The sequence below is a fragment of the Callospermophilus lateralis genome, chromosome 4 (assembly GCF_048772815.1).
Source record: "Callospermophilus lateralis isolate mCalLat2 chromosome 4, mCalLat2.hap1, whole genome shotgun sequence".
Taxonomy (NCBI): Eukaryota; Metazoa; Chordata; class Mammalia; order Rodentia; family Sciuridae; genus Callospermophilus; species Callospermophilus lateralis.
In genome coordinates, this window is record NC_135308.1 from 78,418,591 (window position 1) to 78,446,253 (window position 27,663).

The 27,663-nt window shown below is 34.8% G+C and overlaps 1 protein-coding gene across 1 annotated transcript; it reads right to left on the minus strand.

Moving 5' to 3' along the window:
• Positions 1-281: 281 nt before the first annotated feature.
• Positions 282-21,018, minus strand: Clec1a (C-type lectin domain family 1 member A). The gene is made up of 6 exons (XM_076854120.1): positions 20,805-21,018; positions 12,442-12,540; positions 8,762-8,938; positions 4,617-4,768; positions 2,343-2,461; positions 282-1,308 (listed from the first exon to the last, which is right to left on the minus strand). The coding sequence occupies exons 1-6, from the start codon at positions 20,917-20,919 to the stop codon at positions 1,158-1,160; spliced, it is 813 nt and encodes a 270-aa protein (XP_076710235.1). The 5' UTR covers positions 20,920-21,018; the 3' UTR covers positions 282-1,157.
• Positions 21,019-27,663: the final 6,645 nt, after the last annotated feature.

Below are 27,663 nucleotides of genomic sequence, written 5' to 3' on the forward strand. Positions count from 1 at the left end.
ATGTGGTCTATTGCAAAGCAGTTTACTCACCAGTCATGTGTTGATGTCATAATTTTGCTTCAATATCTCATTTTAGGAAAATATTAAAAACCTTCTCCTTGAAGATAATATGTATTTCAAAGGCTTGGATTTTTCCATAAATAATCACATAAGCAATTCGCAGAGTCCTCACAAACTCTCAGTAAGGCACAATCAAAACAATGATTATTATCATACTCTGAAAAGAATTCTCATGCTTAATTTTTCCCCAAATGACAAATCCATTCTAAAATCACACACACTTTACATTATTTATATTTATTATTATTAACTCTTCAGTACCTGAATGGTATAAAAATGGATCAAATGGGAGAAAATAAGAACTGATACCAAATTATTTCTGGTGTACATAAGAGAGGTTGTTTTCTTTTTCTTTTTCTTTTTTTCTCTTATGATCTTCAGTCTCTCTGAAGTGGGTATCAAGGGCAGTGATTCTATGTAAAGGAGATTTGAGAAATTCTTAGGAAAAAGAAACAACTATTGGAGTATTAATGGGTATGCAGAGGTATGTTTATAAGAAGATTCTCATAAAAGGAGTTGTTTCAGCTGTTTCAGCTGTTTCAGATGCAGTCTCTATCGACAAACTGGGAAAGGAAAAGTGTAAACTGAAGAGGAACAAAAAGAATTAGTCATGCACTTAGAAGCACAGAATGGGAAGGTCTGTTAATTTCCCCTGGACCACCTGCCTCTGGAGCAAAGGATGTGACTTCCATTTAATTCCTCTCTTTTAGTGAGTGTGTCCCTTCTCTACATATGAGGAAGACATAGAAATAGGGAGATGATGTTGGATGTTGAGAAGGAAGAAAACCAGAAGGTTATTTCTAAGTCAAGAAAATGGATAAAAACTGTAAAGTTTTCTGGGACTGGTTGGTGGTCCACAGATGAAGACTTCTTGTGACTGGTAAATATGTGCATGACCCCGAAATTCAGAAATGCTAGTGATCCCAAACAAGAAAAATGGGAATCCTGATTGTACCAGTTGGAGAGTTTGCCTTTCCTGATTATTTTCCATTTCCCAGTGTCTCAAATATGCCTTGCATTGGCCTCCCTTGGCTCAGTTCTTTTGTTGGTAGCTGAAGCAGAACGGTCAGTCCCCTTCATCTGCTGGTTCAAGGGGGCTAATGAAGATTTCCGGGCTCCACTCTTGCTGCCGTCCTCTGACATGCACATCGTCTCAGCTCTCTACAGTCCTTTGAGAAAGCCTTTCCATTGAGGATGGTCACACAGTCCCTACTTCTTAGGCTGCTAACATCTATTATAATCTCAAACCTTAAAAAAAGAAAGAAAGAGTTAATCAGTTTATTTTTCAAGTAAAATATTAAGTATCCATAAAGTCCCTAAAAGTCTTCTTCTGGTGATAAAATTATAGAATATACACCCAGAATGAGTTCACTGAGAAGATGGGGTCACCTATTTCTTTATTTTCAGCCCATCAATTTGATTCTTGTTCTTCAGTGCAGCAGGAAACCCAGAACAACAAAAATTGTTTCTAATTTGAATTTATCATATGATTCTACTGCTACTTAAAAACTTATTTACTGTCTCTTTAATCCATTTACTTAACTGTAAAATACAAATGATTATATTAATCAATTCTATCTCCTGAGAGAATAAATGCTTTAGAGAAGCTTTAGTGAAGAAAAGCAGATATAGCTTTAAGTGTAATATATTTTGGTATAAGGGTTGCATTTTCCTATTCAAATACTTTCATTCATTCTTCTTTCTAAATGTTCTCATTATAAATAGAGCTAGTGTTTTATAATGGTCTGTTTATATTGTCAGCAAATCTACTCTCAGTGAGCTTATTTTTTTAAAGATGTGCTCCCTATTTCACTATACTAAGAAAGAAGGAGAGAGAGAGAGAGAAGGAAAGGAAGGAGGGAGGAAGGAAAGGAAAGGAAAAGAAATCTGAGGTTTTGTCCTTTTTCTAGGTATGACAAGTTGTGGCCTTAAACACTCACTTTTAGAACTTGGACTCCTGGACTTCAGTATACACAGACATAAAAGATTTTCTATTTCTTTCCCTCACATTATAATTATCTAATTCACAGTTACTCCTAGACATCCAGTGTTGAAAACAGCCCAGGAACTGTCTCCTGATATTTTACTAGCACTACAGATCTGTCTCCCTATTTTATAAGCCATTCAAAAGCAAGCAAGCCTATTCTACACATCTTTGGACATCTTGTGAACACAGCATTCAGTAGAAAACAAATGTCTGATTGATGTTTGCTGAACCAAACTGCTAACTCCATCACTCTTTCTGTTAGATGCCTTCCCTGTAATATGTTCTGAAATCTTACAGTTCGAAGGAGTAAGGTGCTCCATCCATCCACAGCCAGGCTTTGCCACTGCTATTGCGGGAGAGCCCTATCCAATAAGAGTAGAAAAACTCAGAGTAGCTCTGAGGCATGGCAAACTCCTGTGAAAGACATACAAGAAAATCTTTAGCTTTAAAGAAGTTGTAATTTATTTTCAAATAAGTGTGGGGGCAGCCAACACTGTTCATGGGAGATCAACAAAGAATTCCTACCTCACATAGATGAGGGTGTGATTAGGAGATAAAAGTATCTGTCATGAGATCCATTAGAAATTCATCCAGGTTAAAGAACTTATTTTGCCTTAGTTGAAGTATGCAATTTTATATATTGATATTTTGAAACCAAGAATTTTATCAGTCAAGATTTATGCATAATCCATTGTTTTTAAGACACAAAATGAAACATCAAGAGTGATATAACATAGTGGGAAGACGATTTACAAAGAGATATGGAATGACTATGGGAAATGGAAAAATTTAAAAGGAAAAGTTCATGAATGGAAAATAAACCTTTATAAACACCTGGGAAAAAAATAACTGGGTATGAGAAAATAAATGGGAATATACTTCAATGCACAAAGAAGTGAAAAATGGACTTGGAAGGATGATCTATGTCTCAAACTATAGGGGACAAAGAAATTTTAAATTTTACACACACAAACACACACACACATATAGTCATGTGTATGCCCATATTGCTAATATGTATATTGAAATTTCAAAAAGTTATTTACTTTCTTTCATCTACTCTCACTCTATATTCATATATATTTAACATAGGAATTATATATAATTATTATGATTATATATAGTATAATTATTATGATCATCCATTTATGTCTTTCCTTTCCAACATATTATGAACTCTTTAGGGATAAATACTTACTTTTAGCAATTGTTCTATCCTCAGTGCCTCAGATAATTAGTGGCACATGCTGATTCAACAAGAGATCATAGGTAATATCAGGGAAACTATTGCAAAGTGATGGTCACACAGTAGTCATGTGAAAAGAACTGTATTTGAACATATTTTCTTCAAATTAAATGGTATCACTTTAAAACTTCTGAAAATAAATCATGTATAAGAGATTCAAACATATACAAATTTATAAAGTATATAAAATAAAATAACTTTATAACTTTCATAGCAAAATTTCCTACCATTCCATATAGTACAGTTTATTTATATAACTGAGTCTTCAGTATGGGCTGGAAGTAAAGCAAACAAATATAATAAGAAAATGTTTTTTCCAGGACATATTATGTTAGTAAAAGAAATTGGGCCGGGTGCAGAGGCACACACCTATAATCCCAGTGGTTCAGGAGGCTGAGGCAGGAGGATCACAAGTTCAAAGTCTCAGCAATTTAGTGAACTTAGCGACACCCTGTCTCAAAAAAATAAAAAGGGCTGGGGGTTTAGCTTAGGGGTTAAGTGCCTCTGGGTTCATTCAATTCCTAGTAACCACCCCCCCAAAAAATATAGAAAGAAAGAAATTGCCTTCCTCTATGCATAAATGGAGCCATAGAGGGTAAAGGATATTAAATAAAGATATTACAAAAGTTTATTCATACAGATTTCAGGAAGTAGGAAGGAATTAATATGTGACTGGAAGGATGTTAAAACTTTGTATATAAAGCTGGACATCTGTTGACAATCTGCTCTGCATCAAGACCACTGCTCAATTATAGAGAAAGATAAACAAGTAATGATCACATTGATGAAAGAATTCAATCCCAAAGCAATAATGAATGTGGAAAAAAAGCGGGGGTGGGGGGTAATTACATCATTTTAAACGTGTACTTATTCAAAATGTGTCAGTCTATAGTTTGATTTTCATATTTTTCTTGACCAGTCTTCTGGAAAGCAAGATATATATTTGTGGATCATGCTAATGATTTAACTAAATATTTGCCACTCATAAATCAAGTACACAGTCAGTGCTATTTTCATCTTCCTGATATCATGTAAACACTCTTCTTACCCAAACTAAAAGAGGTTAAAAAAATTAAGGCATTCTCCATCTATTCCCTGGCTGAGGGGTGGTTTCTGTGGAGTAAGCATTTATGAAGAACGGAACTCCTTTTTATGTAGTTGAGGGAATCATGCAAAGCAATAGGAATAAGACAGAGTCCTTGATCAGAGTAAGTGGGAATATTTGTGAGCTAATATCATTCACTCCTCTGAATTTTCTTGGCCAGCTCTTTCAAGGCCTCTTCTTAAGAATTCTTCAAACATTGAAAAGAACCAGGACCTTACCAGCACTTCTTGTGTGTTTATCTTCAGCATGGTGGCATTCTCACCAGTGCAGAAATATTCACAGCCCTGCCAACTTTTACTCTCTTTATAGAATTGGTAGCATTGGTCCCCATGCCACCTCCATTTTTCTGGGCATGGGTTGCACTTGTGTCCTTGAGAGAAGAAAAATATTTGTAAGTTATTTTCTACTCATGTCTGCTATATTTCTTCTCATGAAATTATAGAGTGTTTATGTCCCAAATAAGAATTGATTTCCCTTCTCTCAGATATTTAAATTTCCCAGGCAATGATAAATACAAATCTGTATTGAGTGGCCACAATATGCCAGGCATTATAATTGGTGCTGATTATACAGTGGAAATTAAAATAGACACCGCTTAATGGAGTGTAGAATCTAGTAATGAAAACTTCCTTGTCTAGATGGAAACTTCCTTGTCTCTTGGCTATGCAATGTAGCACATGGAGAGTAAAATCAATTCATGAAGCAGCTCATATGTTCAGAAATGCATAATGCATTATATTCAATAAACAAAGGATCACAATTTTCTTTCTCAAAATCATATTCTTATGACAAAGGGGTTTTAAAAAAATACAATGTATACCAATGTGAAATGGGCTCTTACTATAAACAAAAATAAAATTTTAGGGAAAAAAATGCTGAGACAAGCCTTGAAGTTAGAATGGTAAATTTCTATGTATCAAAAGTTAAGATTGGCATCCATGCCAAAGAAATAAGTACACAAGTTGAGTGTTCTTAGATGGAACATTAGGTACTGACGGTATATTTAAGAGTTAGGCCCTGAGAGTTACAGGCCCTAAAAGGAATGTGGTAAAGAGTAAATAGGAAAATAGTTTCCTTAGCACAGTAGCTTATACATGCAACAGGCTGAATGGATGTTAGTTTCAAGTCTAATCATGACTGTCACTGTGACAATTTAGATTGGTAATGCCTGCTTGGAGCACTCTGTAGGAAAAGATTAGGAAGCTGCATCTGAGCTCCACACAAAGGAGAATATTGGCTCATTGTAATGTCTGCTCTAGCTTCAGGAGATATAAACTGTAACTGATACAGTTGATGTACAGTTGATACAGTATATTAATATCTTACTCCCCTTTCCAGTTATAAGATTTCTTGCATAACTTTAATCTTCACATATGGTGAGTGATTTTCTCTGTACAAGTAAAGTTCCATATTTCTATAAGAATTGATAGAAAGTGTAATTTCAATGAGTGTATAGGAAAAAAAGCAAGATACAATTAGATGGAAAGGAGAAAGACTCAAATATAGTGCCTTATGTGAAATAAAAATACTAGGCAGCTGAAGTGATAGAAATAGATACCTCTTTACCAATATAACTTTACCTACTTTAATATTTGATTTAATATTACATTAAAAAATTAGAAAAATAGAACGAGTCAGAAGTAATTAATTTTCCCTGGACTTGCACATACATAACGCGCATGTATACATACAAACACACACATGCACGCCATGTATATGGTGTGTATATGTATATATACACACACACTAGATAGGTAGATAGATAGAAAGAAAGAAAAAAAGAAAATATATTTAAGGAGAAATGCATATTTTGAGAGAGAAATGAATGTGTGCACTGAACATGGATTGTTTTCAACTGTTTTATTCATGGCTGTATGACTAGGGAAATTACAAACACCATTGGATTCCTAAGATGAACATGTGTGATTTCTTTGAACTATCCTCATCTATAAATTGTGTGTGTGTGTGTGTGTGTGTGTGTGTGTGTGTGAAATAAAGTGATAAAAATTTAACATTGTTCATGATCAGTGAAGCAATAATGTATATATTACCAAGGCTAATATTCTTAGGAAGAACATTCAGTTTTATAAAAACCTAAAAATATATCATCAAACATAGTCCTATCAATTTTTTTCCTTATAGTCCTTTTTATTTCTGTTTCTCCTTTATTTTTCCTAGGACTTGGACTCAGGAATGCAAGTTTATATAGGTGGTTCAGACCCAAACTTTATTTTTAATATATTCAACTCTCAAGACAGCATTTATTCCTAGTTCCTAACTTTGGGATGTCAGTTTTATATTTAAACTAAATGTGGTTTATTTTCCTAGCTTTTCTTTTAATTTTTTTTAATATAGCTAGATAAAAATTATAGAGAAAGCTGGATTCTCTTTTTGCTGAGATAGGGCACTGAACAAAGAGAAGTATACCCACTGGGCTGTTAGAAAAATAAGAGAGAATAACATGATCTGTGAAATCAGTATTCATGTGAATAAAAATCATTTAGAGAAGTAGAAGTATGCCTATTCATATTATTTGTTTATGCCTATTCATATTGTTGGGTGATTATATAATCAAGATGTCTGCTTAAGGTGTGAAGTAGTGTATGTCTGGAAGTCTGAGATTTTGTCCTGTTTTAGAGTTCCCAAAAGATAAATAAAAACTGAAGAATTGATAATACATATTTCTTCTTAGGTATATATGTTAAAGAGAGCAGAAGATATAGACCGATGAGTGGGTAGCTGAGTCAAATGGTAATTCCATTCCCAGTTTTCCAAGGAATCTCAATACTGCTTTCTATATTGGCTGCACCAGTTTGCAGTTCCATCTGCAGTGTATGAGTGTGCCTTTTCCCCCACATCCTAGGTTATTTGTTCTTTTGGTGTTTCACTTTTTGAGTTCTTTATGTACCCTAGAGATTAGTGCTCTATCTGATGTGCTTGTGGTAAAAATTTGCTTCAATTCTGTAGGCTCTATCTTTACCTCACTGATTGTTTCTTTTGCTGAGAAGAAGCTTTTTAGTTTGAATCCATCCCATTTATTGATTTTTGATTTTAATTCTTGCACTATAGGAGTCTTATTAAGGAAATCAGGGCATACTACAGGGACACAGCCACATCAATGTTTATAGTAGCACAATTCACAATAGCTAAATTGTGGAACCAACCTAGATGCCCTTAAGTAGATGAATGGATTAAAAAATGTGTTATATATACACAATGGAATATTACTCATCAATAAAAGAGAATAAAATCATGGGACTTGCAGATAAATGGATGGAGTTAAAGAATATAATATCAAGTGAAGTTAGCCAATTCCAAAAAAGCAAATACTGAATGTTTTCTCTGATATAAGGAAGGTGATTCATAATGGGTTTGGGAGGGGGAATATGGGAGGATTAGACAAACTCTAGCCAGGGTAAAGGGTTGGGACAGGAAGGGAGGAGGCATGGGGATAGAAAAGATGGTGGAATGAAATGGACATCATTATACCCTAAGTACCTGTATGAAGACACAAATGGTGTGAATATACTTTGTATAAAACCAGAGATATGAAAAATTGTGCTCTACATGTATAATACAAATTGTAATGCATTCTGCTGTCATATATAACAAATTAGAATAAAAAATAAATTTTAAAATTCAAACAAAAAGAGAGCAGAATAGAGGACTGACTTGAATAAAATGGATAATGAAATACAAATAGGACAGGAAATAGTCTCCCTCTCTCTCTTTCTCTCTCCCTCTCCCCCCACCCACTTTCTCTCTCTCTCTCTCTCTCTCTCTCTCTCTCTCACACACACACACACACACACACACACACACACACACCCTCACTGACTTCTCCAACAGTATTTTTATTTATACAACTGTGGTACACCTATCATTGACATTGATGTCTCCTAGAGTACTTTTTAAAATGTACATTTTTTTTCAGTATCAGTCAAATCATATGGAATTAAAATAACAGATTTGATTCAGGTTATCTGCCTTCTTTATCTGATCCTTCTATGATTCTTAAATTATGAGTTTATTGACTTATAATAGGAATGATTTTTCAATTATGGGACAAGGTAAATTGAAACATTTCCATCTTATTTACTTGTAATGTTATGTTGGCTATTCCAAACTAATTGCTTTGTTATTGTTTTAAGTGTTGCATTTAAAGAATTCTTTCATACACAGTAACACAAACATGTATGGACTGCATGACCTCCTAAACTTATCATGGTCTTGCAATCCAAACTCCTTATCAAGTTTTCCAGAAAACTAATTAAATAATACTGGTTCCCAGTTATGTTAATAAGAAATTCAACTTAGATTGACAGATAATATCCTGGGGGCAGAGTGATGAAGACCCGCTTACCTCCACTTTTGTTATAAAGCTCACGACAGAGTTTTTCAGCCACATGCTGCAGGGTTTCTGCAAGCTTCCTATTCTGGGCTTGGACAGACTGCAGATGTTGAGAGAGATTCGCCAACCTTTCTTCCTTTTCAGAAATGCTGTCTTGCTGAGTACTGGATAGCTGGTAGAACTGAAAAACTAACCCAAGTGGCTAGGTCAGACTGGACAGTTCATTTCTTCACTTTTACCTCTAATTTCTACTTAAGATGAAGGCAAAAATGTATATAAGTTAAGATCTTAGGTTCTGAGATCTCACATTGCATATATCCAAGTAGAGACTCTAGTACATACATAACAAATTGTATCATATTGCACAAATTAATTTCTCTAAGTCTTTCTGAAAATGTGGAGTCATGATAACAGTTTCTAGCTTCAGAAGTAAATTCTCAAACTATTTTACTACTGAATAGATATGTTTCTGTTCATGCAAATGATTACTCAATCTAAAACCATGATTCATTTACCTATAGAACATTACATTAAATATTGGCAATATTCCATATATTGTTGTTTGTCTGATTATTAAAATGGTCAATTATCATTTCCATATTTTTATTGATTTATGATTATTATCAATGGGATCAACAAACTTCCCTAATGAAATTTAACTATAAAATTTTAATGCACGTTTGAACTTTGGTTTTCTAAATCTAAATAGAGAAATCCCTTATGAATCATGAGAGTTGCTTTATATTCCTAAGAGTAATGATGATTGCAAACTAAAAGTTATGTCATACAAATTTTGGATTTAGGGAGAAACAAGAAGTTTTTTTACTTTTAAATTTAAGATCACATATTTGTTGATTGATTGTAGATCATCTTCTTAGAATGAGTCTCTTCAGAACCTTGGCCCATTTATTGATTGGGTTATTTGTCTTTTTGGTGTTTAGCTTTTTGAGTTCTTTATATACCCTAGAGATTAGTGCTCTATCAGATGTGTGAGAGGTACATATTTGCTCCCAAGATGTAGGCTCTGTATTCACCTCAAAGACTGTTTGTTTTGCTGATAAGAAACTTTTTAGTTTGAGTTCATCCCATTTATCGATTCTTGATTTTAATTCTTGCACCACAGGAGTCTTATTAAGGAAGTTGGGGCCTAATCCCACATGATGGAGATTAGGGCCTACTTTCTCTTCTACAGACACAGGGTCTCTGGTTGTATTCCAAGTCCTTGATCCATTTTGAGTTGAGTTTTGTGTATGGTGAGAGATAGGGGTTTAATTTTATTTTGTTGCATGTGGATTTCCAATTTTCCCAGCATCATTTGTTGAATAGGCTATCTTTCTCCAATGCATGTTCTTTGCACCTTTGTCTAATATAAGATACCTGTAGTTTTGTGGGTTAGTCTCTGTGTCCTCTGTTCTGTACCATTGGTCTACCAGTCTGATATAGTGATACCACCTGCTTCATTCTTCCTGCTGAGGATTGCTTTAGCTATTCTGGGTCTCTTATTTTTCCAGATGAATTTCATGATTGCTTTTCCCATTCTATAAGGAATGCCATTGGTATTTTGATTGAAATTGCATTAAATTTGTATAGTGCTTTTGGTAGTATGGTCATTTTGATAATATTAATTCTGCCTATCCAAGAGCAAGGTAGATCTTTCCATCTTCTAAGGTCTTCTTTGATTTCTTTCTTTAGGGTTCTGTAATTTTCATTATATAGATCCTTCATCTCTTTCATTAAGTTGATTCCCAAGTGTATTTTTTTGAGGATATTGAAAATGGGGTAGTTTTCCTCATTTCCCTTTCTGAGGATTTGTCATTGATATACAAAAATGCTTTTGATCTATGGGTATTGATTTTATACCTGCTACTTTGCTGAATTCATTTACTAGTTCTAGAAGTTTTCTGGTGGAACTTTTAGGGCCCCATATTCCTTAGTAAGACTCCTGTGGTGCAAGAATTAAAATCAAGAATCAATAAATGGGATGGACTCAAACTAAAAAGTTTCTTACCAGCAAAAGAAACAGTCTGTGAGGTTAATAGACAGCCTGCATCTTGGGAGCAAATATTTACCCCTCACACATCAGATAGAGTGCTATCTCTAGGTATATAAAGAACACAAAAAGCTAAACACCAAAAAAATACAAATAACCCAATAAATAAATGGGCCAAGATTCTGAAGAGACACTTTTCAGAAGATGATGTACAATTAATCAACAAATGCATGAAAAAATGTTCATCACCACTAGCAATTAGAGAAATGCAAATCAAAACCACTCCAGGATTTCATCTCACTCCAGTCAGAATGGCAGCTATTATGCATGCAAACAACAATAAGTGTTGGCGAGGATGTGGGGAAAAAGGTACACTTATTGCTGGTGGGACTGTAAATTGGTGCAGCCAATATGGAAAGCAGTATGGAGATTTCTTGGAAAATTGGGAATAGAACCACCATTTGACCCAGCTATTCCTCTTCTTGGTCTCTACCCAAAAATAGCATACTACAGGGACACAGCCACATCAATGTTTAAAGCAGCACAATTCACAATAGCTAAACTGTGGAACCAACCTAGATACTCTTAAATAGTTGAATGGATGAAAAAAATGTGGCATATATACACAATGAAATATTACTGAGCAATAAAAGAGAATAAAATCATGAAATTTTAGGTTAATAATGTAGTTAGAGAATATAATGCTAAGTGAAATTAGTCAATTTCAAAAAAACAAATGATGAATGTTTTCTTTGATATAAGGAGGCTGATTCATAGTGGGATAGGGAGTGAGGGAGCATGGGAGGAATAGACAAACTCTAGATACGGCAGAGGGACTGGAGGGGGAGCAGGGGGCATAGGGTTATTAATGATGGTAGAATGTGATGATCATTATTATCCAAAGTACAGGTATGAAGACATGAATTGGTGTGAATATACTGTGTATACAGCCAGAGATATAAAAAGTTGTGTTGTATATGTGTAATAAGAATTGTAATGCATTCACTGTCATATATAAATAAAAAACATTTAAGATCATAAACAAAATTTTTAAATTTTTCTATAAAAATCAACTTTTTGACACATCTGCTTGTTTTTATGACCTTTTGCTTTGAATCACCTTCAGCTGTTCAGGGAACATGACTGCAGGATCTTAATTTGATGAGGCAAATTTATCCACTTTTATTTTTAAGGAACTTGTCCTTGTTCATTTAAAATATAAAGATTTTCACACATGCATTCTTCTGTGTTTTATTTTTCACAATTTTTTGCAAAATGTCTTCTTAATGGAAAATACAGTGATTAAGGGCCTTAACTATTTTCCTTGTATTGAGAATATAAATAGAAATAAAATCTCTTTCCTTTGCTCTAGACCACTGAGACATACACACTGAAAGCAAAAGCCACTGCCAACCCACTCTTGTGGAACAGGAGAGAGATGAAGTCATTGTTTTAAATATTGATATAAAAGCATACAAAATCCTGAACTGAAAATAATGTTTAATTCTAGTTAGCAAATGATAGTTCTATTTTAATACTTCTTCCCCCACTGATCTTTAAATGGTTGCTATTAGAAAAGGAGCATTGAATTGCCCCCTAAGCTCCAGAATTAAAAGTTTAAAAATTCATAACAAGTGTTCCGTGTTTCACCTAGACAGATCATGGAACCAGGATCCTCCCCCAAGGCAGAGCTCAGACTTACACACAAAGCCCAGGGCTGCCAGGCCTAGGAGCAGCACCAAGCACAAAGTCAGTAGTGTGAGGGCCACTGGACGCCAAGCTGAAGAGGGAGTCCTTTGCTCTGTAGGGAACAAAAGAGAAAGAAAGGTTTAGCTTTTCCTCTTCTTCCATCTAAGTCAGCAACCAGCAAATAGGAGGAGGTGGTTCTGGACAGGAAAAACCATGCAGGACCTGGTCATCAGGTCTAGATAACTTACCCTTTGTCCTCAGAAACATGGTCATAAGGCTCACTTAAACCTCACTTTTCACAACTAGAGTTGTTCACAAGTCCCACCCTTTCCTATCCTCCCCCCCAGTCCTACTGTGCTCCAAATCACAATATATACAACTGTTATCTTTATGTGGTTGTTTTTATAACCTCCTGCTTGTCAAAATTTTAATGATGAAAAATTCTCCTAAAAAATGCCTGAAACAGAGTTTGAGACACCTGAAGCTACTAAAGAACAATTTTTAACATCATCAAAGAACATATGAAACTAATTTAATTTTACTTCTGCAATATGTGACTCCCCCCACATGTCACATGTATCTTTCTTCTGAAAAGCAAATTACATATCAGTAATGAGAAATGACCATTTTAAACTTTTTCTTTGGGGTTTCTTGGTCCTTCTTTTGCAAGGATGCTTTTTATTCATTCATTTCATTTATATTTCCTCAAAAATAGAGTATACAGAAACATAATTATCAAATTTCTCAAAGACAGATTTGAACTATTTCAAGTTTTGCAGGAGTTAAGTAATAACAGAGGAGGAGGAGGAGAGGAAGGAAGAGGGGGAGGAGGAGAAGAGAAAATTCCCTGCTTCCATTTCTAGAAGTTTGACTTGTAATTACAGAAGTGCCATTGAACGTCCTGAGTAGACCTATCGCCTAGTGAAGTCATCTATGTGGGTCTGAATGACCACAGCTCTAACAGGGAGGACTTCAACTCAGATGGAGTTGGCATCTGGAATTCTGAGTCAAATTAAACAAAAGGAGAAGGAAACCCTCAAACTCCGACCTTTCTGTGATCTCTGAGTTCTACTTCATTGAGAATTCAACTCAGGTTCTAAAACTAAGAAAGACTAAAGAAACACAAATTCATTTCCATCTAACAAGATCCTCTATATAAAACATTCTAGGCACAAAGATTTGCACTAAACATTATTTCCAAAGGGAGAAAGATAAGTGGTAAAGACTGTGTAGAAATAGGAAATACAATTACTAATCTCTTAAAATCTACAAAGGAAAATGTTTACATCACAGAAAACACATGCTGCATTTTAAAGCATGAATCTTATTCTCTCTTCATATTTGTATTCTTCATAAATAGCTTGAATTATATTTTGAAAATGCAAATCACTTTTCACAGTTTGCCCTTTTAAAAAAAACAGCAATTTTATTACAATATTTCCTGACTTAAAAACTTCCAATAGTTTTTTTGCACTTGGAACAAAAATCCCACAAAACAGTCTTTTCATCTAGACCTTATTTACTTCTTTTATTCTTTTCTGAACCATTCTCCCCTTTCTCAAATGCTCTATTCCTGGTAGCCTTCTCTTCTATTCTTGGTCTGAATGAGCTTGCCCCTGTCTTTGTACCTCCTGCTACACTGGCCTCTGCCACTGCATTAGTTCTTCCTCAGATTGATTCTTGGCAGCCTATTGCCTGTTCCTCTGCTTTCAGTGTAAATGGCACATCCCTAGAAGAAGGGCTGACTCCATCTCTAGTACAGTACTCACCTTGTTGTGTGTGTGTGTGTGTGTGTGTGTGTGTTTAATATTAGGTAACATTTTCATGTCAGGTTGGTTTTTGTCTGTCTCCCTTTCCTCCAAATATGCATTCCATTAAAATAACCATCTCATCTGTCTTGTTCACTAATTATTTCCAATACTGAAACTAGAATATATCCCATAAAGGTAATAAATATTTGGTGTTTAGATTAAAAAAAAAAAGAATGAAATCATGAAAAAATAGCCCCTAAACTATGTAAGTATACAGAAGAAGAGAGTATTATCTAAAGTTAAATTTGACAGGTTTTCAAAAAGCTATTTTTTTTAGCAATATTTCTGTCAGCAGAGGGCAGAGTCAGCAAAATATAAGTCCCAATCCTACAGGTTTCTATACAGTGACTTGCGTGAGATTCTGTGTCCTGAACAAATATAAAAGATGCACTTCCTCTGGGTGCCCTTCAACCAGCTGACCTATGTGGTTTATTCTACATTTTCCTAGAAAAGTATGCTTTCTTCAGGGCATTGACTTTAAGAGAATTTCAGATCAAAGAATGGAAAAAAAAAAACAAAACAAGGTCAGAAGCACAACATAACTTAGGCCAAATGTCTCTAAAACCCTAAACGTTTTTAAAGTTAAATATAGTCCAAGAAAATTTATTTTATCTCAAGTGTTCGTTCCTAATCATACTGAAGCCTCTCTCTGGGGACCACTCCCACTCTAAAATAAATGTATATTCCTAGCTTCCAGATGTACCAAGTGCTTCATGTTTTTTTTCCTTCATATTTCTTATTACCTTTAAAGATATATGACTCATTTATTTCTTTTGTTTTGTATCTATCTTACCCCACTAGAAAGTAAACTCTTGGGCTAGGGTTGTGGCTCTGTGGTAGAGCACTTGCCTCACCTGCATGGGGCATTGGGTTTGATCCTCAGCACCATATAAATAAATAAAATAAAGGTAAACATTTTTTTCAAGTAAACTCTTTCTTGGAAAAGATTAAAATTTAAATAGCCACTATTGCAGACCAATAATTAAAAATAGCTCAAATAATGTTCAGTGAATTAATGAATGTCTATTCTGTATCTCTGGAATATTCCTGGTTACCCCTACTAAACCTTATTATGTATATATATCTCAAAGTCATAAAAATTAAAAATTATATCCCTTTTTATGACTAATATTTCCCTGGACAAACTAGAAATTTAAAAAAAAGGAAAGGAGAAGAACTATAAAACTCAACCAAATTATTTATGCTTTCCCTTGGATAATATTATGGACAAGGGAAGTGTTGATTTTCTGCCTAATGAACCTAAAAGAGTAAACTTAAATCTTTACAATAATGTCAGAACCTTGACTTTAGATATTAGAGCATTATTTAATAATATATCCATGAAATACATGATCCTTCCTGAAATTGCCTCTAGGACAGAAAAATAAAGTATAACATGTCTTCTGCTAAGAACCAGTTTTTTAAAAATCCTTTCCAAGTAATCATCTTTACCTGATCAAGTTTTGCATTTGAAATCTTTCTTTCCTCCTCAATATTCATAATACATCCCTGTTTTATCTAAATACCCAGAGAAATCTTACCTTGGGGTGTTTCTACACCAGTCATGGTCATGTCCTAGGAAACCAAGCTTCCATGATGGAAAGACCATGAACTTGAACGTTTCATTTTTCCTTCAATGCTGTTTTCCCCTCTAATGTTTTTCTTCTAACTGTTAGACCAATGTTCCTGAGTTTTATCTCAAGTGTTCCTAATCATGCTGAAGCCTCTCTCTGGGGACCACTCCCACCCTAAAATAAAGAGAGAGATTTTCACAAAAATAAGCCAGGAGGTGCATGAGTTTGGTTTGGCTTTAATGTGGTTTTATTTTTTGGAAGAGAATCCCTACACTGTCTCCTGAGGCATGTTTAGAAAGAGGTGTGGACAGGCCAAGGAATGATATAAACATCCCTAGGAATAATAAGATATATATAGAAAAAAAAAAAAAAAAAAACACTCCTTTCAGTATCCTCTTACTATAACCATACTATAAAAGGCTACAGTGTCAGGGTCAAGTTTTGAGTACAAACTCCTTTGTCATTATATGAAATTTTACGGATAAAGGGAGTTGTCATATTTGACCAGTTACCCTTTATCAGGTGACAGAGAAACCTTTACACTTCTCCAAGCCCAGGGCCTGCAAGAAATTAAGCAGACAATACTCAAAATGTTCTCTTTCTCTGAACTATAAAGGGTCTTAACAGCTGGAAAACAAAGAGAATTTCAATAATTTGCAAAAAGCCACATTACAAGATTTTGTGATTCCCCAAATTATCCTTATCTAAAATTTAATACAAAATTGGCACCTCATCGTTTTCTCTGAACTCTTGCCTCTTAATTTTACTCATTAAAGGTTGTATCTCTGGCATGTACACCAGGCTAATGCCTGTCTCTCTGCTGGTGGATCTTTGCACTGTGGTCCTTGCTAGGGAAAAGTGACCAAGTGCCACATCTTGCTTTGTTTAGAAAACTTGGACTGAGCCTTCCAGATTCAGAGCACCTGTCTCCTTATCTAGGAAGATGCAAAACTAGACACAGTCAGTAACACATTCATTCCTATGTGGATTCTATGCCTCTGGTATGCATTCAGTAGCCCTAAATGACATTGTATTAGAATGATTGATTCCAATTATTCCTCCCACTTTTCTAAGTGCCTCAAAACCAAGGCCTTTCCAGAGCCTACCATAATGTTTAGTATTCAGTGGATGTGCTTCAAAGATTTGTTGAATCAATGGGGTGTGATTCGTGCCATGCCGCTGCATGAGGGGTTTATACTGTAGTTAAGGAAACAAAAGTAAAAATCTGTAGGAAAATGCAATAATATTGTAATTAATATGAGCAGGAAAAAAGTCAGAATTGAATTTACTATTAAGTGTTGTTTTAATTTTTTTTTTTTTTTACTGTTTTTGCTAGGATAACGTTTAGTCTTTAGCTAGAATCTTTGTCCATCTGTCACTTCACTCTCTCATCACCATGTTAATGTGAAGTTAGTCTCCTATGCTTCTTTTCAATCTATGATTAAATTAGAATCTCTTGCACCTTAAAAAGTAATTTTAAAAAGCCTTTGCTCATTCCTATAATAATTCATCAATTACTACTCAGTGTCCTTGGCTTTCCCATTACTTTTGAATTTACTATTTCCTGCTTTCCTCGATGCCTCTCTCTCTCCCAGCTCCATACTCCACCCCTCTCTACTTCTTAGTCCTAGAAGCTCCTGTTGGATCCTCTTGTTCTTCCTGTCCTTCAGTTGTTGCTATTGCCCAAGCTCCTCTCCTTGTCACTATTCTTCTGTTCTGTTGTCTTTTCATTTTACATTCCCTCCCTCCCTGTGTGATCTCACTCACTCCCATAAATTTAAGTGCTATTTATTTTACTTCATTGCTTAAGCACTTATTTATTTATTTACTATGCCGGTAATTTCTACATATATGTGTAGCTCAGAATTCTTACCACAAGCCCACACCTTCACATACCAATGTCTTTGGACAACCACAAATGCATATCTTGCCTCCAACCAGACTACCTTAAAGCCAGACTGAATTTATTACTTTTTCTGTTCCTCCTAAAGTTTCTGGCCCTCTCCATAGAATATCTGATAGACTTTAGCCAACCTACAGTTGATGCAATTGTAAGTCGACTTCTTACATGCAACTGAACACTGATCTTTAAGCTCTTTCTCCTCAACATCTCTCATATCTGATTCCTCTTCCTCCTTCTTACTCTACTACCTCAATTCAGGATTCTCATCTAGCCAGACCAGTGAAAACACTGGGTGCAGGCTTATCCTGTTCCATATTCTTTCAGTTCGCCCTCTTCATTTTAGCCTAGAGGAACTTCTAAGAGCACATTTTATGTTTATCTCTGTTTAAATCCTTCATTGATCTCATTTTAATAATTGATGGAATTTAAACACCTTAGTATGACCTAAAAGTCCTAACTTACCAGACTTTCTTTTCACCAGTCTCCCCCTCCAACTTTACATGTATCTTTTCCTGTAGGGTCCCTAATCCTGAACCCCTGCTCCTGATTCCTCATCATGTGGAACATCCTAATGTCAACTTGGTGCAATGCTCACTCCCTCTCTCAAGTCATTCCTGATCTCCTTTATCCCTATCAGAGAGAAGTCAGACAGTCATTTGTACCCAGCACATGCTTCCACCACAGCATGCCATTACAATTGTAGCTTAGCTGAGAATGGTATTAGACTAAGCTGGGATTATATCACATTTGACATTGTATCCTCTGTACTTTGCACTTGCCTGATATAACAGTAACCTAAACATAAGTTTATGGAAAATGTGTAAGGGGTTTCATTTTTACTTTCTATTTTGTTGGTATTTTTAGCATAAACATGATTGAGATTTATGATTTTTGAATGAGAAAATAAAAATCTGGGCAATAAATATATGTGCCAATTCACAATTTTGCCACAGCATTATATCGACTTTGAATATTCTACAATGCCAAAAAAAAATTTCAAGAGTTATCATTGCCATTGTTTTTAACACAAAGTTATATCAGATATATTTTCCTAAGAGACGTTTATAGTGACATTCTTCCAAATATTTGCATTATCACAAGAACATGAAAACAAGATATCATTTATGTAGGCTAAGGTAACTATTTCCAGATGTTTGTCTCCAAGATACTTCTTTGTAATCTCCGCTCCTAACTGTTCTGATTTCCATCTCTTACAGAGAGACTGCCAAATGCTGCATTTGTGTTTTATCTTGCTACAGCCCTCTCTCCATCCTCCAACCTTAACAGAACTTATTTGTACACACTGTTCCTGCTTATGTTGATCACTAATCCTTGTGAGAGTTCCTGGCTCCAGTCAGAGGTGAAAAATGTAGTTAAACACAAGCTGCTCAAAACCAAAGCCCTAAGAACTGATTCTTCCTAGCATTTGTAGAAGAAAAGCATTTAGTATCCTATTACACACATCCTGTGGCTACAGAAACCATATCTCTCCTGTTGTCACTTAGCTTTAGGTCAAGGAGGCTGGAAATCCCCCAATGTTCCCTGACAGCTTACTGAATAGTTTAGTTGAAAAACAAAAAGCCGTTATCAGTGGGACTCAGGTGGAGGGTCTTTTATACATAGAAAGTGAATGTAACGGTTTAGTGTAGGGAAGGGGGAAAAAAACTAAAGAGAAAAGGGAAAAAAAAAAAAAAATAGTGAAAAAGGGTCTGTCCTGATTTACAGATGTGAGAAAAACCTGGATATGGTCAGAAGGGAAATGACATGTTAAGATACAAGCAACAAATAAGGATCTCTCTGATGCAGACTGACACTTAAATGTTAAACAGAACACTTTAGGGATTCTCAAAGTACTAAATATCAAAAGGAAGTTCACATTTTTGAAGTGTCTGTGATATATCAAGTACTTTACATCATTTACCTCTAAGTATTCATGGCCACTTTATGGAAGGTTTTGCCACTTCTGTTTAATGTTAGTTAAATTTAACATGAACTTATATGCATAAAATACTTAAAACAATACCAGACACAGCATAAGCACTAAATACCCATCTACTATCATTGATGTTTTCTAAATAAACTTGATGCTCAGAACACTTAAGTACTGTGTTCATGATCACAAAAATGGTAATGGCATAGCTTACAGTAGAACCGAGAACCTAGTTCTATGTACAGTACCATGTGAGCTCTTCTCTAGAATTAAGTCACTTCTGCTTTAGATGGCTCAGTAGTCAAGGGAATAATGAACGTGAACTATGAAAATCAATGGAACTGAAAAATTTGTATTAATGTATCATAGGATGAATGGTTATAAATAAAATGATTAGATAGAATTCATATGCAACTAAAATGAAATATTTCCGTACTCTGATAAACCTTCTCAATAATACTCTAAGATCAATAGAGTTGAATGAAAATAGGGATTGGAGTAATTGAAATCTGAGGCCACTATTTAAATTATCAAATGGTGGAATTTGGAGCTAAGGGGATGCCTCAGAAAGCATTTATTTTAATCATCCCTCATTTCACAGAGAGTAAAACCAAACACCTGATGTTGTCATGAGTCTCCCAAGATCTTGCAGCTTCAAAATGCAAAATTATTATTACAAAATACCAGGGTTAATTGGTTCATTTGGAAATCTTCCTTTTAAAGCCATGAGTTCAACACTAGCTTTCATTTATCTATATTTTCAAATCAGATCACAGATGGTAAAAAGAAAAAAAGAAAAAGCAACACTTGATTTGGTCTTCATTGGAAGAAAAAGGGGAGAGGATGTTGCTTTAATGTGCATACAGTTTGACCTTTGTATGCTATTCCTTCTCAGAAAATTTGACAACCCCTCAACTGCAAACCACTATGCTAATAGGATTTCAGAAAACAAAACACCTGTGTGGAGACTAAGTTTTTTTTTTTTTCTTCAGTTGTTTATATGTGGCACGTTCAGTTCCGGAAAGTGCAGAGTTACTTAGCACTGCAAATCTTGAAAATATTTCCTCTTCCCTCCATTTTGTATATTCCTAAGAGAGGTACCTCATCAAATACGTTTTTCAAAGCTCTGTCTGCTTGAACTCCAGGAGACGAGAATACCTGCTTGCCTGGGCTCTAGCTGCCGGGTGATAGTTGAGGCTTGAGAATACAGGCTCATGGTGGTATCCCCATCCTCATCCAGCATGTCTCTCGAGCTGCTGTATTTGGCCTGCATCCAGATTCCTGCAGGGCTGAAGGTGAAGATGCAGTCAGATTGCCCCAAGCTGCCTGGCTACTGTGAGACAGCTCAGGAAGCCAGGCACTGAAAGGCATTCCGAATGTCCTCTCCCAGCAAGCAGCAGGGGAAGCCTCTGACTCCAGTTCCTGCCTGGAGAGGCCCAGCCCCTCCCCTATGAGCTTGTACTCTGAATGCCAAATTGGTCAGGCTGAGGGGAAATAGCATGTGTTTTCTGTTTGGACAGTCTCAGAACAGTTATTGAAATGGTTGCCTTTCTCAAACCTCCTTTGTTTATCTGTTTGCACTTCTTATGAAACTGCAGTGTAAAGATGGTGAGACCTTACAACAGTAGTACTGTGTTTTCTTCAGACCCTAAAGTCAGGAGGACACATATTTCCCAGTTTTTCTCTCCATCATACATTCACGAAGTCATTTAAATGTTTAACTCTCTGTGCCTTTGTGGGAAGAGATGACACTCTGGACCTAGCTTCTTCCTATCTCCAAGGGCATAGCATAAGGCATCATATACATGGAGTTTCAGCACAGAAGAGTCCTCTTGAGAGCATCTGATTCATTGTATTCTTTCATTTTACAGAAAAGGAAATTGAAGCCCATCTAAGTGAAGTGATTTGTTCAAAGTCACATAGCTGGTTAGTGGCAGAATTACCTTTAAAAGTGCTCTCCTGTTGTCAACTCAATGATCTTTCTTTGTATGGTATATAGACTTGATTCAACATTTTATAGCACACTTGCCACATTATCATCATGAAGAATTGCCCATTTGATGGGGAGTCAGGACTTTTAGAACTATTACTAATCACAATATGATTATGGGAAGCCAATTGACAGTTTGTGTCTATATTTCTTAAACAGAGCTAGGAAATGTAAAAATTGTTTTCAATGATGTCCAATAATTCTTCCTGAACAGTAAAATCATATTACTAGTAAACCTGTTTGTGCTGCAACAACAGAATACCTGAGACTGAGTAATTTATAAGCAATAAAATTATTTCTCAGAGCTCTGAGGCTGGGAATTCCAAGATCAAGACACTGGCAGCCTCAATTGTCAGGTGAGGGTGGCATTCGCTGGAGGGGAGGAGCACATGGCAGAGGTGGAAGGTCACACCAGCCAAACTTACATATTATATGTGTGTCATATACACATGTAATATCATATAAACAATATATTCCATTATATGAAATTACTTTGTCAATTTTCTTGATGTTAGGTGACAAGTGGGCCAAGTCAAGCATGCTAACTATATAAACAAGTGTGGGAATTGCTTGAGATGGGATAGTGAGTATCTACAAGAGATCTATCAGGAAGTGTATGTTGTGAATTAATGTGTTTCAAGCTGCATGTTGTTCATCAGATTACTTAAAATTTTTTAAAAGCTTAGGAGACATTTTATAGATTAGCATCTTGTAAAAAGTAGAATATCAAAAATTATTTGTCTAGTTATCTTAAGCTAAATGTCTAAGAGTGGTATTAGTAGAGAAGGCAGAAAGAATTGTGGAGTCTCAAGGTAAATGAAGGATTATGAGAACAAAATAGGAAGAAATTTAGAATATTAAAAATTGTAAAAGTTCAGACCAGAAAAATGCATGTAGGAGATGCCTCTAATCAGTGTTCTAATGAACAGCCATTAGAACTATTTTGTGAGCTTTAGTTATCAAGCAGATTCTTGATAATTTTGACAAACAAACCACAACATTTACACTACCTTCCCTTAAATTCTTTTATATTTTCAACAATGACAAAAATACTTTTTGAACATCGACTGTATGACAGGACCTATTCTCAGGTTCTTGGACACATACATAGTGTTAAACAAAGTTCTCTGTTCTTTTAGAGCCTACATCCTATGAAGAAACACAGATGATGTAAAAAATGATAAGTAAGAGGATATTAGACTATGATAAACAGCTAATATAGAGTGAGGGTAAAGGAGACTAAGACTGTAGAGGAAGGAGGGTTGGTGATTTTTTAAAAAAAGTAAGCACATTAAGTCTCCTTAAGAAGGTGATTCTTGTACAGAGACTTGAAAGAGAGATAAAGAAAACCCTGCTGCATCTCAGTAAGAATCATTCAGTAAAGGAGTAGAATCACAAAGCCTCGAGGTGGAAGCATGTCTGATGTGGTTATGAAACCATAAAGAAGCCAGAGTCCTGTGTGCAATAAGTGAAGACTGGAGAAGTAGGAGAGAGCACAAGGAAGTGAAGGGGGCTAGAGTGTATGCTACTCTAGGCAATTTAAAAGGCATTTTGTCCTTTTGTTTTACTTTGCTTTCCTCTGAGATACGACAAGTCCATGAGACTTTGAAGTAGAAAACACATAATCTGACTTAAATTCAATAGAGTCACTCTGCTATGACTGAAAATGAACTATAGAAGGACGTGGATAAATAGGAGACTGCTGGAGCATTGCCCACGACTGCAACCCCAGTGGCTCGGGAGGCTGATGCAAGAGGATCACAAGTTCAAAGCCAACCTCAGCAACTCAGCAAGGCCCTGAGCAAATTAGTGAGACACTGTCTCAAAATAAGAAATAAAAAAGGACTGAGGGTGTGGCTCAGTGGTGGAGTAGTTCCCTGGGGAAAAAAGAGTAAGAGACTATTCAAAACATTTCTTTATGGGACTGGGATATAGGTCAGTGCTTGCCAAGCATGTGTGAGGCCCTGGGTTTAATCCTCAGCACTACATAAAAGAAAAAAAAGTATTTTTTTTTCAATTATTGCTATAACCAGGCAAGAAAGATAGTGTTCATTGGTCATTTTTTTTTTGTATATTTTATTGGTGCATTATAGTCACACACAACAGTGAGATTTGTTGTTATATATTCATACATGCACACAATACAACTCATATGTTGACCAACATTATTTCCCAGTATATTCACTTTCTCTCCCCTCCTTTCCCCCCCCACGCTGATTCTTTTCCTCTACTCTCCCTTCAATTCATGAGATCTCCCACATCTTTTTTCTTTTTCCTCTCTACCTTCCACATAGGAGATAAAACATATAACTCTTAAATTAAATTTAAATAAGCAACTTATAAGTTGGCTTATTTTACTTAACATAATGTTCTCAAGTTCCATTCATTTTCCTATAAATGTTATAACTTCATCTTTCTTTATGGCTGAATAAAATTCCATGTGTATATTTACCACATTTTCTTTATCCATTTTTCTATTGTCAGACACCTGGGCTGGTTCCATAGTTTGCCTATTGTGAATTGTGCTGTCATATACAAGGGTATGCATGTATTACTATAATATGATGACTTTAAATCTTTAGGATAAATACCTAAAAATGGTAAAGCTGGATGATATGGTGGTTCCATTCCTAGTCTTTTGAGGAATCTTGATACTGATTTCCATAGTGGTTATATTAACTTATAATCTGGGCAAAAGTGTAAAAGTGTTCCTTTTTATCCATATCTTCTCTAGCACTTATTATTATTTGTATATTTGATAACTGCCTTTCTGATAGAAATGAGATGAAATCTCAGTGTAATTTTGATTTTCATTTCCCTAATTGGTAAAGATATTAAGAATCTTTTCATATAACTGTTGACCATTTGTATTTCTTCCTTTGAGAAGTATCTGTTTAATTCTTTCCCCATTAATTAACTGGGTTATTTGCTTTTTTAATATTAAATTTTTTGAGTTCTTTATATATGCTAAATATTCTCTGCCAGAAGAGTCACTAACAAAGATTTTCTCCCATTTCATAGGTTCTTTCTTCACATTCCTAATTGTTTCCTTTACTATACAGAAGCTTGTAAATTTGATTCCGTCACATTTATTAACTCTTAGCATTATTTCATAAACTTTAGGGGCTCTATTGAGAAATTCATTTGCCCATGACTGTATGCTGCAGTATTGACTTTACATTTTCTTCAAGGAGTTATATAGTTTCTGGTCTAATTCCTAGGGCTTAGCTCCATTTTGAGCTGATTTTTGTACATCATGATAGATAAGGATCTAGAGTCATTCTTCTATGTATGAATAACCAGTTTTCCCACCACCACTGTTTAAAAGGTTGTCTTTTCTCCAGTGCATGTTTTTGACACCTCTATCAAGGATCAGATGACTGTATCTGTGTGGGTTGGTCTCTCTGTCTTCTATTCTGTACCATTGTTCTATGTGACTGTTTTTATGCTAGCACCATGCAGATTTTGTTACTATAGCTCTGTAGTATATTTGAACTCAGGTATTGTGATCCCTCCAACATTTAGTTATTCTGGGTCTTTTATTCTTCTAAATGAATTTTAGGACTGTTTTCTTGTAGTTCTGGGAAAAATGCTATTGTTATTTTGTTGGGGTTTGCATTGAATCTGTATTTTGCTTTTGGTAGTATGGCCATTTTAATAATATTAATTCTGTTTAACCATGGACATGGGAGGTCTTTGCATCTTTTTGGGTCTTCTTGAATTTATTTCTTCTATGTTCTCTGGTTTTCATTGTAAAATTTCACCTTTTGATTAGATTTATTGATAGGTTCTTTTTTTAACGACTATTGTAAATGGGATGGTTTTTTCTGACTTCTTTTTCACAAATTCATTATTGCTATGCATGAAAAATATAGATTTTTTTGTATGTTGATTTTTTAACCTGCTACTTTGTTGTTGTTGTTGTTGTTTGTTTGTTTGTTTGTTTTTGTTTGTTTGTTTGTTCTTCTTTAGCTGTATTCTTGTGGATCCTTTTGGATCTTCTGGGTATAGGATCATATCATGAGCAAACAGTGATAATTTGAATTCTTCCTTTCCTATTTTATCCTTTATTCCTTTTCTCTTACCTAATTGTTTTGGCTAGAATTTCTAGCACTATTATTAAATAGAAGTAATAAGATTAGACATTCTTTTGTTGTTCCAGATTTTAAAGTAAATGCTTTCAGATTTTCTCACTCATTTGGCAGGCTTTGGGTTTTTTTCTGTTATATCCTTTATGATGTTGAAGTTGGTTTCTTATATCCCTATTTTCTTCAGTGTTTTTATGATGAATGGATGATGAATTTTATTAAAGTCTTTCTCTACATCTGTTGAGATGATCTTTGTGATTTTTTCCTTCATTCTATTTATGTGATGAATTACATTTAATTATTTACATGTGTTAAACCATCTTTGCATCACTGCGATAAAACCAACTTGGTCATGATATACTATCTCATTGCTAGTTTTTGGTCTGTTTGAGTTTTCTCTGCCCTTTTGATTCAATTTTGGAAGATCAGAGTTGTCTAGAACTGTATCCATTTCCTTCTAGTTTGCAAGTTTATTGGTATATAAGTTTTCAAAAGAGTCCTTACTGGATTTCTGTGATATCTATGGTGATTTCTCTATTTTCTATCTCTTATTTTATTAATTTAAATCTTCTCTTTTTCCTTTGGTTAGTTTGGCTAAGGGATTACCAATACTGTTTATCTTTTCAAATAACCCACTCTTCATTTTATTGACCCTTTGTATTTTTAAGAAATTCTCAATCTCATTGATTAGCTCTGATCTTTATAATTTCCTTCCTTATACTGGTTTTAAAATTGGTTTGTTCCTCTTTTTCAAGACCCTTGAGATGTATCATTTGGTTGTTTATTTGGTATCTTTCTAATTGTCTCATGTAGGCACCTACAACTTTCCTCTTTAAACCACCTTCATAGCATCCTAGGAGCTCCAGTATGTTCATCACTATTTTTATCTGATTCTATGACTGCTTTAATTTTTCCCTGATTTCTTCTATCTCCCATTCTTCATTCACTATTGTTCAATCTCCATGTATTTTTATAGTTTTTATATGTTTTTTCAGTGTTGATTTATAAAATTTCATTCCATTATTATCTAAGATGCAACAAATTTTATTAATTTATTTGTATCTGCTAAGAATTGCTTTGAGGACTATAATATTGTCTATTTTGGAGAAAGTTTTGTCAGTCTCTGAGAAGACAATGTATTTAGGTGTTTGTATGAAACATTCTGTAGATGTCTGTGAAGCCCAATTCATATTTATAATATTTTTCAGGTCTAAAGAGTCTTTACTGAGTTTATGTATGGATATCATTTCTATTGGTAAGAAAGATGTGTTGAAATCACCCAGTGTTATTGTACTGGAGTCTATTTGAGACTTTAATTTGAGAATTGTCCCCTTTATGTAATTAGGTGCACTAATATTTGAGGCATAAATATTTACTATAGTTATATATTCTTGTTGGATTGTTTCCTTTATCAGTATGAAGTGACCTTCTTTGTCTCTTTTGATTAATTTTCATATGAATTCTGCTTTGTCAGATATGGGAATACCTACTACTTCTAGTTTGGGGGCTCCAGTTGCATGATACCTTTGCAACTTCCACCTTTGCACTTTCAGCCTGTGGCTGTCTTTGCCTGTAAGATGAGTCTCTTGCAAACAACATATAGTTGGATTTTGTTTTTTAATATATCCTGACAGTCTATGTCTTTTAATTGGAGACTTGAGATCATTTACATTCAATGTTACCATAAAGAAATATTTATTAATTCCTGTCATTTTTATTTGTTGATAATGTTTAATGTGTTTACAGTTTTCTCATTTGCTTACTACTCTTCAAGTGGGATTTGTTCATTTGTGTGTTCTGGGGTTTACTTTTGATTTCTTCTGTGTGGAATTTTTTTTTAAGTAAGTTCTGTAATTTCAACTTTGTAGTCATGAATTCTTTTTGTTTTACTTATATTGGAAGATTTTCATTTCTTAGTTGATTTTGAAGAATAGTTCTG

Bases quoted from the DNA above. Each gene is read 5' to 3' on its own strand.
- Clec1a (XM_076854120.1), bottom strand. From the start codon at position 20,919: ATGCAGGCCAAATACAGCAGCTCGAGAGACATGCTGGATGAGGATGGG. The intron at 12,541-20,804 runs GTATTCTCGTCT...TGTTCCCTACAG, and splicing joins GCTAGAGCCCAGGCAAGCAG to AGCAAAGGACTCCCTCTTCA. The intron at 4,769-8,761 runs GTAAGCGGGTCT...TCTTCTCTCAAG, and splicing joins GCTTTATAACAAAAGTGGAG to GACACAAGTGCAACCCATGC.